The sequence below is a fragment of the Bactrocera dorsalis genome, chromosome 6, assembly GCF_023373825.1.
Source record: "Bactrocera dorsalis isolate Fly_Bdor chromosome 6, ASM2337382v1, whole genome shotgun sequence".
Lineage (NCBI taxonomy): Eukaryota > Metazoa > Arthropoda > Insecta > Diptera > Tephritidae > Bactrocera > Bactrocera dorsalis.
Window position 1 is genome coordinate 17,230,691 of NC_064308.1, and position 18,000 is coordinate 17,248,690.

At 32.9% G+C, this 18,000-nt stretch overlaps 2 protein-coding genes across 9 annotated transcripts in view; one reads left to right on the forward strand and one right to left on the reverse strand.

Moving 5' to 3' along the window:
- Nucleotides 1-1,679: 1,679 nt before the first annotated feature.
- Nucleotides 1,680-17,086, reverse strand: LOC105224315 (LIM domain and actin-binding protein 1). Of its 7 annotated transcripts, XM_049460373.1 has the most exons (14): nucleotides 16,928-17,084; nucleotides 14,880-15,052; nucleotides 13,819-14,274; nucleotides 12,089-12,181; nucleotides 8,380-8,513; nucleotides 8,090-8,256; nucleotides 7,476-8,015; nucleotides 6,025-6,189; nucleotides 5,815-5,963; nucleotides 2,414-2,899; nucleotides 2,211-2,356; nucleotides 2,066-2,150; nucleotides 1,934-1,981; nucleotides 1,680-1,858 (listed from the first exon to the last, which is right to left on the reverse strand). In XM_049460373.1, exons 3-13 carry the CDS (start codon nucleotides 14,227-14,229, stop codon nucleotides 1,979-1,981), a joined length of 2,379 nt encoding a protein of 792 aa, XP_049316330.1. In that variant the 5' UTR covers nucleotides 14,230-14,274; nucleotides 14,880-15,052; nucleotides 16,928-17,084; the 3' UTR covers nucleotides 1,680-1,858; nucleotides 1,934-1,978. The 7 variants fall into 7 exon arrangements, with proteins under 7 accessions (XP_049316330.1, XP_049316328.1, XP_049316333.1 ...); XM_049460371.1 differs by lacking the exon at nucleotides 14,880-15,052 and having other exon boundaries at nucleotides 16,928-17,086; XM_049460376.1 differs by lacking the exons at nucleotides 12,089-12,181; nucleotides 14,880-15,052 and having other exon boundaries at nucleotides 16,928-17,086.
- Nucleotides 17,087-17,254: 168 nt separating this feature from the next.
- The window catches only part of LOC105225491 (uncharacterized), a 232,280-nt gene continuing 231,534 nt past the window's right edge, over nucleotides 17,255-18,000 (forward strand). The window contains exon 1 of one of the 2 annotated variants that reach the window (XM_049460346.1): nucleotides 17,255-17,273. The gene's annotated coding sequence lies outside the window, so the exon portion shown is untranslated. Of the gene's footprint in view, nucleotides 17,274-17,964; nucleotides 17,984-18,000 lie in introns of those variants that run through there. The other variant, XM_049460344.1, reaches the window with a different exon arrangement.

Below are 18,000 nucleotides of genomic sequence, written 5' to 3' on the forward strand. Positions count from 1 at the left end.
TCATTCACCGGAGTAAATAATAGTACCCGGCGACGGAGTCTCTCTCCCACCATGAATCCCACACCAAACTTGCGCTCCTTTATATGGCCATTGTGGTAAATGCCACAAAGACCTACTCGTCTCTATCCTTGTCCCGTCCATCGCATTTCTTGGACGGCGGTGATGTCAGCCTTTATTTTCACGAGGACATCAACCAACTGGGCAGCGGCACCTTCCCAATTAAGGGACTGAACATTCCAGGTGCATGCCCTCAATTCGTAGTCCTTATTTCGTTTTCCATGGTCGTCATCAGAAGGGGGTCTCTCATCCGAGGCTGGTTATTACTATTCGCTGGGGGGTGTTTTTTTTACGTGGCGAGTCCCAAACCCAGCGCACATCCCTATGTAGGGAATATTTCGCCTTCTCACTTTAGCTCGCCTTCAAACGGATGTTCTTAGGCTACTCAAAGGATACTTGGTCAAAGACCGGAAGTCGTGAGCTGCTTGAGTCATACGTAAAAGAATCGTTTCTGGCCACTCCCAAGTGAATGGCGATCAGAGAACTTTCCTCACTTGCGTGAACTTCTACACATGACTCCATCCTCCCCGCAAGAGAATACCCCTATACAAATGTATCACATATTTGCAACATATTAAGCATGATTATAATTTTGTTAGTAGCTACCGTCCTTATCAAAAAACACAAATATATAAAAACAACATTAAGTAAAAGAATTCAGGGGAATTCTAATCTAAAAGGGGGAATAGTTACATATATAAATAACCCAACAACAAACAGTAAAACCGATAAATTTGCTGAATTTCTTAATGAAATAAATAGAACAACCGGAAATCAGTAAAATTGTAATATGATACCATTTGCTTTGCTATTGCAAAAATCAAATTAAATGATACAAAACAAAATCACTTTGTTAACAATATTTCCGAGAATCTGTATGAACTATTAATTTATGAGGTTATTACTTTAATCAGCATTTAAGTAAATATGATATATAAGCAAACACTTACTTTCTTGCAAAATATATGTAATAAGTATTTATGATTTTTAAGCAATAATTCATTGCAATAGTAACTCCAATGAATATAATTAATAAAGTGAAAGTTTAGTCTGATTCCAATATCCAAACCACCTGGTTTAATTCTTTTAAAATCGTTTGACACATACATATTTGTATATGTGGCTCGTTTTTGCTTTCGTAAACATACTGACAAATGCTGCACTTTCTGAATGAACTGTAAATGACGTCGTTAAGCCTGCTACAAACATTTGTAAGAAGCCAGGCGATATAACAATGGTCGGCATGTACACAAAAGCAACACAACTGTCCATTTGTATGTGTACAATTTCGTTATTGCCATACTAATAGCTTCCACTTCAATGCAATTTTACGATTTTGTTGAAATGTTTTATCCACAAAATAAGTAAATAGGTAAATTTATTTGTTTTAAATTATCAATTGATATAGCAGAGCTATTTTATGATTCTCTTTGTAAATTTTTTTTAGAGCTTTGATTAATTTTACATTTAACATAATAGTGCCATTACTCCTCTCTACTATCCTCACTACTGTCGCCGGCAAAATTAGAAATATTTTTAATTTAGCGAGAGCGACAACTGAGAGCCTGCTGTCATGTAGTCATGCAGCAGTCTAAATAACTGTGCCCATAAGAACGTGTATATTTGAATATTTGACAGATGTCTATGTATTTTTCTAAAAAAAGAAATAATTAACAAATAAACAAAATATTTAAAGAAAAATTGCCAAAATGCCGCTCTTGCAATTGCCAATCTTTCCTATATGTACGGGCAAGCCTTGTATGAAGCCGGCAAAAGTTTGCTTCCATCATAAAAGAATACACTATAAAAATATAATAATTTATAAATTTATAAATTTATTTCATAGCATTTTGTACAGATACTCATTAGCAGCTACCTAATTCAGCAGTTTCAATAGACTGACGCTTGATCTTGTGAGTTTTTACTAATTAAAAAAAAAGAAATATAGTTAAATTCTAAATGGCAATTTAAGTTTTCATTAATACATATATATTTTATATTTATTTACCACGAAACGGTTAATTTGATACCGCGGCCTTGCTTGTTGAGTGGTCTGTGTTGAGTTTTTCATATTTTCAAATCGCTCCCGTATGCTGAAGGTTTAAATATTAACATTTTAACTTAAAAAAATCGCGGATTTAGTACAAACTCACATTTTTGTGCTTTCGATATTTGAGTTATCAGATACTTCCTTAGAGTAGATATCAATGCGTCCTTCATTCAATTCTCGCTCTTTCTCATTGGCCTCCCACTTCTCGAATTTCACTCGCAATTGTTTAGCACGTGCTGCTGTTTTTGCCTATTGCGAATGCATACGGTAATACATAGTAAGAAAAGTAGATCACATGTATTTCACCTCCTTGAGAGCCTCGTCATCCAGAGAACACTTGTAATTCCTACTTGATGAATAGTAATCTTCATCGTCATCCACTTCCTCGAAGTCTTCGTTTTCATCCTGTGATTCTAAGTCGGTGCTGTTGTCATCATCATACACACTGTTACTATCATCTAAAGGAGGTGTAAAACACTTCAGGGGTCTGGGACCAGCTTTTTGGCAACTACTATTTTGTTCAATTTCACGAAACTTATTTAAAATCATTGCGGTAGTGTGAAATTTTTCGAGTACGTGAGTTTCTTCCTCTAGCTTATCAGTATCGTTTGAGTCTTCAATTTCCGATTCAGGCGTGGGCATTTTCACAACTCCCTCCCTTGGCGGAGTTATACGAAATTCCTTTCTTTTTTGCTCGGTTGGACGATATGTTTCAAAAAATTTAAATTTCGAACTTATTTCTGAGGTCTCGATTTTTATATCCTCTGGTTTCTCATCATACTTAACGATGTCCTGTTTTTGGTTAAACCAATAGAAGCAATGAATTTCTTATAAATGACATTACACAAACAAGTACAAACTACCCGAGCAAAGGTATAGAAATCAAATTGTTAAAATATATTCATTCCAGAAGATATGGAAAACAGAGAAACATACTATGGAATATCATAAGTCTATTATCAAAATAATCTTAAGTGTACAAAAATTTAAGCAAAAACATTCTGTGAATGCTAAGTAACTTATGTACCACATTTGCATATTAAAAGCGATCATTTAAGTTATGGATATATACTCTGAAGTTCCAAAAATATAAAATATAGGCGGTAATTATTTCCAGATTTTACTAAGAATCCAAATGTCCAACGTATAAGCTATATATATTCGTGCCATAAATTCTGTTACAAAATTTACAATGCATACAGTGTGGACAAATTCTCAAGAAAACCTGCAGTTATTTTTTATTATCATTTGTGTGCAGTGTACTAATCGCTTTTCTCTAACGTCTACAGTTGATGGAATAAAGTTAAACAGTCGCCCTCGCGTGGTGTGATTCGCAGAAATCCGTTAAAAAACCAGAAAATGATGTCAAGGGAAATGGATATATCGACTAGATCAATGAAATGATCTGCACACGAAAGCCTATCGCCACTTAACTGGTTATCTGCTGACAATGCGATTGAAGTAGATTAGGCTCAACAAATGCGTTACACCTCTTCACTTCTCTGAAAAAGGGTTTAAAACTGGGGCAAAAGTGTATCAGCAGAATGTTTTAGAATGCGTGGTAAAGCATTTAAGGTAGTAGTCTGGAAGCTTGGGTTGAAAAAATCGAAAATTTTGTTTGCTTAATTTGAAAGTACAATGTTTTAAGAATATACTTTGAAAATTTCAGACAGAAATTCGAAATATTTCGGGAGTTATAACGAGTTTCCTAGAGCGTCTCAGAGCCCTCTCTCTCGGAGTTGTTGAACTTTAAACGCGTTTTTTTTTCAAAACATTATTTTTCTGGTCGGCCCGGGTCTTAACTCTTTTTCTACTGAACCGATTGCTTTCAAATTTTAACTTTTTATTTTACAACCCCTAAAATAAAAGGACATTTTTTTTAACGTCCGCCATTTTGTTATTTACCCTTGAAATTTAACTTCAGTAGTTCCGACCAGAATGACATGTCTATAGATTAGAAATAATCAAGAATATTTAATTTCAGATGACATCAAGAGTCAAAATCACCCGGGCCACCCACGTGCATTTTTTTAAGAATCCAACTTCGAGTGACAATAATAACAGTAATAAAGTATTAAATTTTTTCATTTCAATATGTAAATAAAACTCTCTAAATATTGAAGATAATTCCTTTTTATTTCCCTCCAAAGAAGTCATGAAAATAGACATAAGTTACCAGACTACTACCTTAAGTAATACTTTATTCGATAGAGAGCATTGAATCTTCCAACAAGATTATTCTCTAGCACACAAGGGAAAACACGCAGCTTAAAAGCGTTCAGATTTGAATCGATTGCTCCACAGTTTGTGGTCAGAGTTTTAGAATATGACCTATCGAATACACACAGAAGTGGCAATAGAAACTGCGCATGGCGCTACTGATCAATGTCTGAATCATTTGAGAGATTGTGTGAAAGCAAAGGTGGCCACTTCAAGTAAGATTTTCTACACCGATCATTTAATACACCGCATTTCCCACATAATTGCAATTCAAAAATCACACGACGTCTGGCCAAACTAACCAAAGAATCAATAAACCGATAATCGTTTAACTAACAATTCGTCTAATTACAAAAATCTTGCTTAATTAGACAATAAATTTTAAAAAATTCATCTGTGCACTTTAAGTACTTACTTAGTTTTTAGTAATGATATTTAAAATACAAGTGTATTTTAAACTTTAAACGTAAAAAATATATGGCAGCAAGATCACCGAAGAAGCTATTTTACAACTTTTAAGCTTGTAATTGTGGTTGTACCGCAATAAGCTATATATGATATTAGAAGAACATTCTAATACAATATACTGAAAAAATAGTACTCCTGGAAACTCGAAATTCGATTCGATTCGATTCTTATTATGTTATTATTACACGCATGACCTTTGTGGAACCCTATTACTTCAATAAATCGAAAAAATCAAATTGTAAATAGCCGAGCCATTTTTATAAAATTTGGTTAAACATAATATTTGTAGAACTACATTCTTGATTTATTTATTAAGCTCCGAAGTACTTTAATTACATTCAGTATACAATACTTTAGTAATGGTATGTAAATAGAATTTTTAAATTTTAATTTTTTTAAATGAACAAAATACAATACACTTATATAATTAGAAGTCATAGTTGTAACAAAAATAAAGTTATAGAACAAAAACAATGCATATTATTATTTATAAGCAGCATTTGCGCTGCTTCTTTTTTTTAATTTCATTGAAGAAGTTTGTAATTTTTTGTTTCTATATTATTCAATCTACGTGATATCATATGCGATTCCATATTCCCCTTTTCACACTGTTCTTGTATGTCTTTGAAAACTTCGAGAACTGACGAGGGCTTTGAATGATCATCTTTATTTTTATCAGCACCATCCAAAACATATTCACCAATAAACTTATGTTTTTAAATGCGGATACTAGAGATTATTTTTTTAACGTAAGTTTTCGGTGCAATTAACGGGGGGAAATTAAAAATTTTTTTTAAGCGGGAAAATTTACACGTATTATGTACATAAATATTTTTGATCAGGTGATTAAATAAACTGGAAAATTAATTAACCGGGAGTCAATTAAGTGGGAGATACTGTATGTATTATTAAATTAAATGAATTCTATTGAAAAAAGAGTTACGGTTTCATTTTTATAAAAGCCTAAAATTGTAACAGAACTTATGGCAGGATTTTTAAGTTGATTCCTTTTCTCTCACCTCGTTTTCATTTTCGCTATTCTGTTCTCTTGCGTTATATATGTGTAGTTTATCTCCTTGTGGCGATTTTGGTGAGTTCAAATTTTTCCTGTTAGCAACCACATTAGCATCCAATTCCATAAATATGCTCCGTGATTTTTTACTAATCGCTGAAATGAAATTGCCATAACAAATATTAATATTATAAAATATATATATATTTTTTTTAACCTGATTCAAAAACATCTTCATTCTGTAAAGCCTTGTGATATGTCGAACTATCTTCGCTATTATCGGGAGAATTTTTAAATACTTCTCCTTTTTCGAATCGTTCCTTAAGCGAACGAGCAGCCCCTTCATGCTCTATGGCGAGTTTTTTGTCAGATGCCGTAATTCCTATTAATACACAAAATCATAATTATTTACATCTATTTGTTAATTCTAGCACAGCTGAAATATAGCAAGAAGAAAAGTGAATAAATGTTCAACTTGAATTCCAACAAATCATTGAGATGTGGTGCTAGAGCTTGAGAGATATGATAGATACAATGTCCAATACTTCTTTATAAAATCGTTAACTTTTATTTTCACTAAATCTAGTTGGGGAGAAAGTTTGGTTTACTGATTTTGAAACGAAGTTCTGCACACTGCCTCCATATTTAAAACTTGTAATAGGATTAACATAGCCAGTGGATCAATTCTAAGCTACTTCAAAAATGAATACACCAAACTCTTTTTTTTTACACGGTAGATACGTTCCTCAGAAATCCGTGTAAAAAAAGAGGTGTTTCCTATAGAAAAAAGGGGGAATACGTTGCATGTCGTCTGAAAACCGTGTAAAATGAAATAAAAACTGTATTTACTTTGAAAAACCGTGTAAAAAATGTTGAAAACTATAAAATTTCGGATATGCATACAAATTGTATGTTCATATGGCATTTTATTGAGCATTAAAACTTAAAATACATAATTCATACAGGTGAAAAATTGGTAGATTAAGCAAAAAATAAAAGAAATCTGTTAATTCAGAACTAAGAACAGAAAAATTAGAATATAAATAAGGAATAAATATTAACAATGGTACATAATTATTCATCGCTACTTGATAACAAGCGCCATTGTTTGTGACGAACTGGACTCAAGTCGGTATATTCGTTGGAGATATCCATGTCAGCAATGTAAATATCATGCGAACAAAATGTATAGATAAGAGTTATAGAATAAGGGGATTTCCAAGTTACTACTATGTATGTTCATTTTAGCAATGGTGCTAAGTGTGGTAACAACAAACATAATTACAAGACAGTGATTTAAAAACCGTAATAGATTAAAAAATTTTTAAAGAAAAAAAATATTCTGAACCGTGTAACTTCAAATCCGTGTAAAAAAAGAGTTGGTGTATATACATATATTTTACATGAGTTACGTAATTTTAGGTAAGGAAGACCTTTTAGAGAAACTAGCACAAATACGAGTATATTCACAATGAACCGTACATAATCTATACATTTATTTAATATATGGTATATAAATCCTGTGTCACGGTGTTTGTTATCGAAATCCTCCGTAACGGCTTGAAACCTTTTTAATTGTAATTCTAGGTAGGAGAATAGGTTTTATGCAATTTTGCATATCCTTAATGAACCTTTATCTTTAGAATATATTTTTACTAATAAACTTACCTTGCTCTGATTCAGCGACAGCTTGTTGGTACATCTCTTTGATACGAGCTTGTTTTCCCATGAAGAGCCGTGAACGTATGTTTTGAATTTCCTGTTTACGTTCTTCCCGCCGCTCCTCTTTGGACATCATGTGTCCCTTCTCAAACCTCGTTTTTATATCGTACATGACATGACCAAGTCCGACTGGTCGTTCACGTTGTGTTCGTTTTTTTGAGCGAACTAGGTCCGCATCATAATCTTCATTTATATTTTCTGCAATTTCTGCATCGCTTACATCACTGTTGCTCTTCGATGAGTAATCACTCACACTGTTTATCTGTGTATCGCCAATCGCTTTTAAACTTAGATCTGAACTAATTCCGTGTGCTTTCAATTTCGCTATTTTGGATAATATCGAATTGGTGTGTTTAATAGGGTTTCGCTCCTCACGATACTTTTCTTGTTCCTTATGGGTTTGTGCTGCATTTTCAAAAACTTGAAATTTTGAACGAACATTAAACGGTTGTAATTCTTCCAAGCCGAGGTTAGGTTTATCTGAAGCTAGTTTTTTGTAAACAATTAATATACTTTGTGCTAACATGAAAAGCGTTTAAAAAAGTTGTTGGTTAATATACCTCTTACAACATCTGGAGGTAACTCAAGTGGTTGATTTTCTCTAACGATTAATTCCGGCTTACTTGGAGAATAGGTCTCAGAATCTTCTACACATTTCGGGTAAAATAATAGCTTGAAATGCACCATGCAGTATAGGACTCCCTCATGACTCTGATAGTTGTCGACCCTATGATAATAATAATACGAGGAATCAGCTCAATTATTCTTATCCCTGTTAGTATATAGTATATAGTGAGCAACTGAGTTAGACAAATTTGTATATACTTATGAAATTAGTAGAAAAACTTACTTCAATTGTCTATTACATTCACGGCAGCGGAAGCAATTCTTATGATAAATGCTCTTTTCGGCCTTGATTTCCTCCATTTTGTAAACAGGTTTAGCGCAAAGGTGACAGTTGATTTCTTTATCACATTGGGGATTCTGCGACGGCAAATACATTTCTTACTGTTATAACGTTAAAAACAACTAATGAAGGGTTATGCTCGTATATAAGCAGTTGAACATTATATATTCTCACTTTTTTGAAATAATTAAATGTGAGTGAAATGTTTCACTTACTCATTCTTGGGTTCACTTATCTTCATTACTTTACTACTACTTCCTATATTCGAAACATTTACAGTGGTTCACAGTGAAAATAGTCCACCTGTAAACAAACGCTTTTAACTGCAAAAAATCTGGAAAATCATTATAAATAAAACATATTTAGGTGAATTTGGTGAGTTCACTTTATTAAAACTATAAATACAACAAAACATTTATTAATTCGATTACATTTTTCATAAAAATGTGAGTTTAACCAAATATGTAGGAGAAAAATGCATGTCACAGTAAGAGTGGACCATTCAGCAACTATTATATAAAGTACTATAAAACTACTCGTACATAGTATATAAAACTTATAACTATTAAAGCATCAATTTTTTTGTTTCAGACGATCCGGTAACGAGTGTTAATGTTCACCACTTTTTGCGTTTGTGGAGATTCACCGTCACAGGCTTATTTATTAATATTTTTCATTAAAATTTTTTTTAAATATACTTCAAAAGTGGTACAATAATATGTCATTAAATTTAATAAAAATATATCCTTTTTTTGCCTTTAAAGGTTTTCGGCACTTTGTATGATATTTTTTAAGTATTTGGATAATGATATTTGTCCATAATCCCTTAGATAAAGTGTAATTCACCAACACCAACAGCTGAACGAGCACCTCAGATCATCACATAGCCCAGAAAGAAAACCCAATCAAGAGAACGTTCAGTCTGCCATCTGATCCAAAAATATTGCATTTGCTGTCATCAGTGAATATCACGTGCTTTCAGAAAGAATTTCCGAATGTAATTATGGGAAAACTGCAATCTCAAGTTTTTATTTTTCTTGCTAGCAAACGATTTCTATTGTGCAATTTTACCATTTCGCGCAGGACTCTTAGAATAGTGTTGACGTTACAATTTATTTTAAAATGTTTCTCCACCATACCATTTGGTGCACTCAGTCGATCAATCTTGCTTTGTTTTAGAATCCACCACTCTTGACGGCCACTGAAAAACCTTTTTTTGGTTAATTTTCGGCTTATTTATCACTCGATTTTCTTTTTTAAACCAACCAACTATTGTTCGGGATTTTCAACAACTTTGGCAATGCTTCTTTGAGACATTTCAGTTTTTATAATGTTTAATTAATAACTAAATTTCGCTACTCAATTGTAGTATGGCGGCCCATCTTGAAATTAAGAACTGAACTATTTTATTAATAGATTAAACAAGAGTTCATTTCAGCGCAAGAATGTAAATTGAAGTAAACATACATATCAAAATAACATAAGTTTCCAAAAAAGTTTCGTTATCTATCGTAGCTCTGATAGGGTGGATAATTTTCACTGTTACATGCATTCTTTTCTTATTTTTTAAAACTTATTTTAATAAAAAGATTTAATAAAATATAAAGCTTTTGGCATATGTATAAATTTCACAGATTTGGTTTCAGTTAAAGGGCTTTTGTTACAGATGAATCACTGTGAGCAACTGTACTTGTATATTAAAATCAATCTAACTATCCCGAATCCTAAATACATACATACCAAGGGGAGGGACAGCACAAGCCCTCAAATCCATTGGAATGGGGGTTATGTTACTGGTGAACCATTTTCACTGTGAGCAACTGTTTATTAAAATTTACCTAACTAACCCGAATCTTAAATAAATACATATCAAAGGGATAGTCAGCACATGCCCACAAAACCATTGGAATGACGGTACTGCCAAAAATGTATTTTTCATGTCAGGACTGCTGCTAATAAACTGCAGAAATGAGGGAACAGAATGTTGGACAGTACCAGCACTTTGTACCAGAAAAAATATCACTAATAAATAATAAAATAGTGTTCTGCCCAGGCTTCTACAGACTACTACCATTGATAAATTGATCAGAATCTTTTTTCTTAGTCTCTCGCTTGTCAGCTGGCAGCGGACCCTGATCTTTTTTCTGAGCTGACAACAAAGCACAATCAGGGTCCCGTCAACCAGCAGTTAGTGAAAAAGGCGGGATGCCAGAAGAGCAGCGTTAAAACGAACTGCCAAAATTAGTGCGTTGTTAAAATTTTGTAAAATTAGATGTTAGTAGTATGTAAAATTATTTATATATATTAGTGATATATGCCTACTGGAGAACCGAGCACCCAAAAATAATATCAGTAACGCGCTTTTTGCATACTTCAGTGGTAATGTGGAAACTCAAACTACCCAAAAGTTGTTTATTACGAGGAAATGCCCAATCTAATATTTTCCAGCAGTGGCATTATTGGCAAATGGCGAGTTTTGACAGCTCTCTCTCGAACCAAAGAGATTCGTATCAAGTTATCTATGCTACTACCTCAGACTACTGAAAAAATAAGGGCTTAAACACCTGGGTCTGGTGATTAAGAAACAGAAATTACGAAGATACAGATACACCTCAATATTGGAATTGGGGATCAGTCTTTCCGAAAAATTCGCAAGAGATATATCGCAGAACTTCTGGTTCAGTGCGGAAATCATAAGACGATAGAATAAGGAGGAGGATTTTTATAGAGCAATGTCTGCCTCGAACAGGTAAACGTGGAACACCAGTTAAGACAAAAATTTCATCGACCGAATCTTTGAATCGGTGCATATGAATCGCAACAAAATTTCTAATGCGGGTTATTACTAAAGATGAAAACTGGTCAGTTATGACAACGCTAAGCAAAAATAGCCACGGTCGAAGAGCGGTGAGCCGGCGCAATAGGTGATTGACGGGCAGGAAGGTTTCGGGATGTGTTTAGTGCGTTTGACAAGGAAACATCTACTATGAGCTGCTTCCTTACGTCCAACTTTTAATTCGAAACTGTACTTACAGCAATTGTAGCATCAATCGCTCAAAAGACGCTAGCTTTGGCAATTGTATTCCACGAGGACAACGTCAAACCATAAACGTCGATTCGTCGGAAGCCTCGGAGGAAGGTTTTTAAGCATCCACCTTACAGTCCGGAGCTCCAAACAATTAATACCTATTCCTATCCATGGCGAATGAAAAATTTGCCTCAAGAGAAGCTTATGAAAATCGAATCCCCACATTTTGTATTGTAATTTACGGAAATTATTAAAAACAACGACCAATCATGGGCCGAGAATCCTCCCGCTTTAGGGTATTTAAGTTTCATGGAGAGACCATTTATAAAAAATGCACTTTCGTTTCGTAAGGTATCAATACTAAACATATTTCGAAAATAGTTTAGTTAAATGCAAAACCAAACAAAACATTTCCTATAGTTATTTCAGTTAAAGTTTAGCAATTTTTTGCAACAACAAGATTTTATAATGTGTAGTATAGTACATTCGTGTATTGCGAGAGTATATAAACATTTTTGTTAGTAAAATGATAATATCACTAGAGATTAAATATAATAAACATTTACTTTGTTTGAAAAAGATGATATCGTAACATGGTTGGGTTAAAAATGAATGAATGCTTACACTGAACTTTTTTTGTGCTTTACCAGCGTCACTTGAACGTACATGAATTAAATTGCGCTTCTGTAGAGCATCGAATTTGCTAAAGCTGGATTTCTAAAAAAAATCAATCAACCATTATTCAAATTAATTCAAATATCAGCAAGTAATTTGCTCCAACCATTTGATAAACTTAATCAAGTCTTAAGATGTGCGCTAAACTGGTATTGTGGAAACATATGAATATTTGGTTTCTAATCAAATTTGTAAAAATTACTTAAGCGATTGATTCATTATACTCTCGCAACAAAGTTGCTAAGGAGAGTATTATAGTTTTGTTCACATAACGGTTGTTTGTAAGTCCTAAAACTAAAAGAGTCAGATATGGGGTTATATATACCAAAGTGATCAGGGTGACGAGTAGAGTTGAAATCCGGATGTCCGTTCGTCCGTCTGTCCGTCCGTGCAAACTGTAACTTGAGTAAAAATTGAGATATCATGATGAAACTTGGTACACGTATTTCTTGGCTCCATAAGAAGGTTAAGTTCGAAGATGGGCAAACTCGGCCCACTGCCACGCCCACAAAATGGCGGAAACCGAAAACCTATAAAGTGTCATAACTAAGCCATAAATAAAGATATTAAAGTGAAATTTGGCACAAAGGATCGCATTAGGGAGGGGCATATTTGAACCTAATTTTTTTGGAGAAGTGGGCGTGGCCTCGCCTCCTACAAAGTTTTTTGTACATATCTCGGAAACTACTATAGCTATGTCAACCAAACTCTATAGAGTCGTTTCCTTCAGGTATTTCCATATACAGTTTAAAAATGGAAGAAATCGGATAATAACCACGCTCACCTCCCATACAAAGGTTATGTTGAAAATCCCTAAAAGTGCGTTAACCGACTAACAAAAAACGTCAGAAACACTACATTTTACGGAAGAAATGGCAGAAGGAAGCTGCACCCTTGGCGTCGCCCATTTATGGATCAAAAATCATTCCTCAGGAACTACTCCACCGATTTCAATGAAATTCGGTATATAATATTTTCTTAACACCCCGACTAACAAAAAACGTCAGAAACACTACATTTTACGGAAGAAATGGCAGAAGGAAGCTGCACCCTTGGCGTCGCCCATTTATGGATCAAAAATCATTCCTCAGGAACTACTCCACCGATTTCAATGAAATTCGGTATATAATATTTTCTTAACACCCTGATGACATGTACAAAATATGGGTGAAATCGGTTCACAACCACACCTTCTTCCAATATAACGCTATTTTGAATTCCATCTGATGCCTTCTCTGTATAATATATACATTAGGAACCAATGATGATAGCGGAATAAAACTTTACACAAATACGCTATTTGAGCTGAGGTATCCCTTGTGGAAAAATTGTCGTGATCGGAATATAACTTTTTAAGGTCCCTGATATCGAACACGAAGAACTCAGTGCCTAACCTAACCTAATTTTTCACCGAAAATATCGGTAAATCTCTCAGAATTTAATTCTAATTAATTTTACAGCAAAATAAAAAAATGTGTAAATGACGGATAATGAAATTTCGATTATCACTTTATCATGCGAGAGTATAAAATGTTCGGTGACACCCGAACTTAGCCCTTCCTTACTTGTTTTAAATTATTCTAATATACACCTTTAATGGTTGTCAATAAAATTAAATCAAATTGAAAGAATTAATAAAAATTCAAGTTCCGCTTTATCATTAAAGCTTTCCAACTTACCACCGATATATTCTCATGATCCGTTTCACCTTTTCTACTTTTCTTAGATCTTGCTTTCTTTTTGCCTTTGGCTGTCGCTATTTCTTGTTTACATTCGACGCTTGCAACGTCTTCATTTTGCAGGATCTCGGTCTGCTCTTTTATGATTGCGGAAATTTTAGTTTTGGTGGTTGTTGAACTGGACACAGAGCTTTTTGTACCGACGCCCGGAAATTTTTTCTTGTTAACTTTAACCGGCGTATTGGCATTCTCTTCACAGCTGCCGTCGACGTCGTCGAGAATACTGTTATTAAAATCAACGGTAATTGCCTCCTCAATATTCTGGCTTTTAGACGATTTGATTGTTGACTTTTTCGTCACTTTGCGTGAAGTTTTTGTGAATGCCAAGGACGTGGTTGAGCTAGTAGACATATTTACTAAGATTTGCTTCTCAACTTTGAAAACGGTTTGATGTTTCTGCAGAAATTGCGACATGAACAAATTTTCATTAGTACTGATTTCTAATAGTTAATTTTAAGTATTATATTGCAAATAGTAAGATAAAAGGCGATTATAATTGTCATATATGGCAAAACAGCATATATGTACTTCGAAAAAAAAATGAGACTATAATCATAGTAACAGTTATCCACATGTTTTTAATTCAACAGGATAAATAAGTCGGTAGAAGTCAAAAATAAATCGAACACAGAAATTCTTTAAAAGCACATCGTCCCCTTGAAGGAAATAATTTTCATGCCTGAAGGAAAATAAAACACCATTTTCACACAAATCAATTTTTTAGGGAATGCACAATTTTCTAGTAATGAATATTCTTGAATTCTTCAAAGTATATACATACATACATACAAGTATGTAGACAATGTAATTAGTTTGCAAATTCTCTGAAGTACATTGACATAGATATTATACGGAAACAAGGTCATTCATGCCAGCATTCTCTATGTTGTAATTTATTTTTAGAATACCGTAATCAAACATAAGACAGACTATTAAACAATGTTCACTCCGTTTTGGAGTTATACATTGCACGAACCATTTTATCTTAAAATTTTACTTACTAGCTATTTATAAGAGCACTCTGGTTCAATGGAATCTTGCGACTATTGCTCAATAATATCAGTACTGCATGTAAAACAACAGTTTAAGTAAAAGCATTCCTCTGTTACATTTCGTAATGTATATACAAAAATTATTCATATACAGCCGCCAATATAAGTTTCGAGGTATATACCTGTAATGAATATTTGGCTATGGATAAAACCAATTATAACTAAAATTCAATATGAATATTTTTATCACTTTAAAAAGACTTGTCACAAAAACGAATTTTGGTATTTACTTGCTCATCAGTTTAACTGTGATATGGGACTGGCATCGGCCATTCTCATATCTCACACATTCTTTTTACAATGTATACCAAATTTCAAATATGTATTGTACATATTAAAATTCGGCAAATTTAAACTATAACTAAACTTACTGGCTATATAACTAATTACCTATATTATAGAAACGTCAATGCAAATATTGAAACACAACTATGTATATGGCTCAACTTGTATATTCCCTTTGAAGTTTGGATAAAAATTGCTTTGATTTTGTGATCACAAGATTACTATTGTTTCAATTATATCCTGAACATATTGCTAAGTTGGAGATATCGCCTATATCGCCTTTCACGGGCTTACCGTCGATATTATTTTAAGCCTATTTTTAGAAAAACACTTAGATTTGAGCATGTATTTTAAAAGAAATTTCTTTGCTTTCCTTTAAATCGTTATTTTCTTTTTTGAAAATATAGTGCAGCAAAATGTGGATACTGCTATGGTTTAATAAATGCTGTGGTTTAAGAGATTTTAAGGTTTTTATGATAAAAATTACTTATTTTGCGAATTTATTTCTTAAATATGTAATAAAACTACTTAACCGATTCATTTCAAACTTTGTACACATTTTTGACATATAAAATACCTTCCCCCGACGTTTTTTAGATTTTTATTTTACATTAAGGGTGTTTTCCACCCACAAAATGGCGGAATGTTTAAGTGAAAAATAACAGTTTTCACTTTAAATGTCTGCCAAAAGTTTTTACATGAAAAAAAAATTACCGGAGGACTTTGGGGGAAATTTTGATTAAAATTTGACTAATTTTTCTTTGTTTTTTATTCTCGAATAATTTCCAGCCGTGTATAGTTTCCCCAAAGTGTTTTTTCTCAAGATGTTCTAGGAGAAGTTGTTATCGGCTTATGTTTCAATATTGCTGCATAAAAAAATTACTATATATTGTCAAAAGTATGCTCTATAATGTACAAAAGATCCGAATAAAATTACTCAATCGATACTTAAGAAATAAATTCGCAAAAAAATTATTTTTTTACCTTAAAAACCTTACATCAAACAACACCACCCCTCCAGTATCCCCCCACCCTTAATACATCAAGGTCTGCAAAAACCGAAATATATATGTATACTAAAATATAAATAATAGGCTACTAAAATATATATGTATATGTATCCCAAATCTCTGCAATATCGAGCAACGTCTTATTTAAATATACCAACGCAGGTATACTATATATAGGTACAAATTAAGTATATTTATGAAAGGCAAGTGAAACGATGTCGATCTTCCGTAAAATTTGATACCTTTAGGAATGCCTGTCGCGATGTTTGTACATACTTATACAGATATATACTTATGTATAGACATATATGTAGGTCGATGTTTATTTTTGTATGTGGATTGGAATTTATCATGACAACTTATTCTTTCACTCATTAAAATGCTAATTATATGTTAATAATAATATAGTTCGCATGTACTAAATATCTATTTATGTACTTGTATGAAGACTTCAGAATATTACTGATTACTAATACGCCCGGTTGTCCGCAATTCTTTAAGTAGCTTTACTACTTCAAAACTTACATAACTGCGTTTACAGTAAGTAGGCATTGCACAAAATCGCTATTTTGCGTACCACAATATCGTTAATTCTACGAACATATGTATTATTATGGTACAGATTACAATAGCACCCAAATTTTCTATATTTTAATACATATGAACTAAATTTGTTGTCAATTTGTATACGAGTACACTTACTTTATCTTCCAACAAATTACAGATCTGCCAAATTTGAACTATGAATAAGCTACTCTCGAATTAGCCGCCGTTGCTGTCACTATTGGAGCAACACGAATGATCGAGCTCTACGCCAAACTGATTGAATGCACACAGTGCACAATTTGCTCAACCAAAGTAGTGTAAAAAGCACTCGGCCAAAATTAAATGTACAAATTACAATATCATGCATACATGCATGTATGTGCACATACCTAGATGCCACAGTCGAACTATTTAAAATTCGTAAAATCTTAGTGCACAAACGACGCGGAAAACCGAAATTTTTCGGCATAGTGAAGCGTAGAATTAATACTTCATGTATCAGGTAGATGTTTTTGTTTTTTGCTGTGAGAAAAATACGGACGTAAAAAATGCATATCAAAAATTAAAAAAATGTGTTTTAAGAAAAAGGGTACTATTCAATTGAACTGAGGTTTTGATTTTTGATATATTATTAAAACTTACTTTATTTGCGCTAATTGCACGTTTCAACAAGTTCGATTTTCATAATCACAATTTTCGATTTTTTGAATTTGGTATTAGTCCTGGAGATCCTAGCGGAGGCCTTTTTATATTAATAACTCATGAACGGCTGAACCGATTTGGTTGAAATCGGTGGGTAACTTAAAATCAAGAGACGGACATAAGCTACTTTTTATATTTTTATGTTAAAAGTCAAAAAAATTCATATATAAAAATTATATTTCAAATCATATATCATTTTAGTATTTTTTTTAATTAAAAAAAAAATAACTTCACACAGCTACTGCTAGGGTACAAATTTTTGTATACACACATATAAATATGAATTATAGTGATTGGTGGTAGTGAACAAGGCGGTTTTTTTGGACAAGGCACATTTGTAATATCAAAACAGAAAATCGCATTGGTAAATGCATCGCAGAGATATTCATTACAAACCAAATAGAACATGAAATATAAAAAATAGCGGAATAACTACAGTCTTATGAAAAAGTTCAAGCATAATTTAATGTGACATATCCCATTTTCAATTAATTTTTTATGAAAAATAGTGTAAGTAAGATTCAATT

Coding starts and splice junctions, on each gene's coding strand:
- LOC105224315 (XM_049460371.1), bottom strand. CDS start 14,229: ATGTCTACTAGCTCAACCACGTCCTTGGCATTCACAAAAACTTCACGC. Junction 6,190..7,475: donor TGTCGCTGAATCAGAGCAAG/GTAAGTTTATTA, acceptor GTGTATTAATAG/GAATTACGGCATCTGACAAA. Junction 2,900..5,814: donor ATAGCGAAAATGAAAACGAG/GTGAGAGAAAAG, acceptor AACCAAAAACAG/GACATCGTTAAGTATGATGA.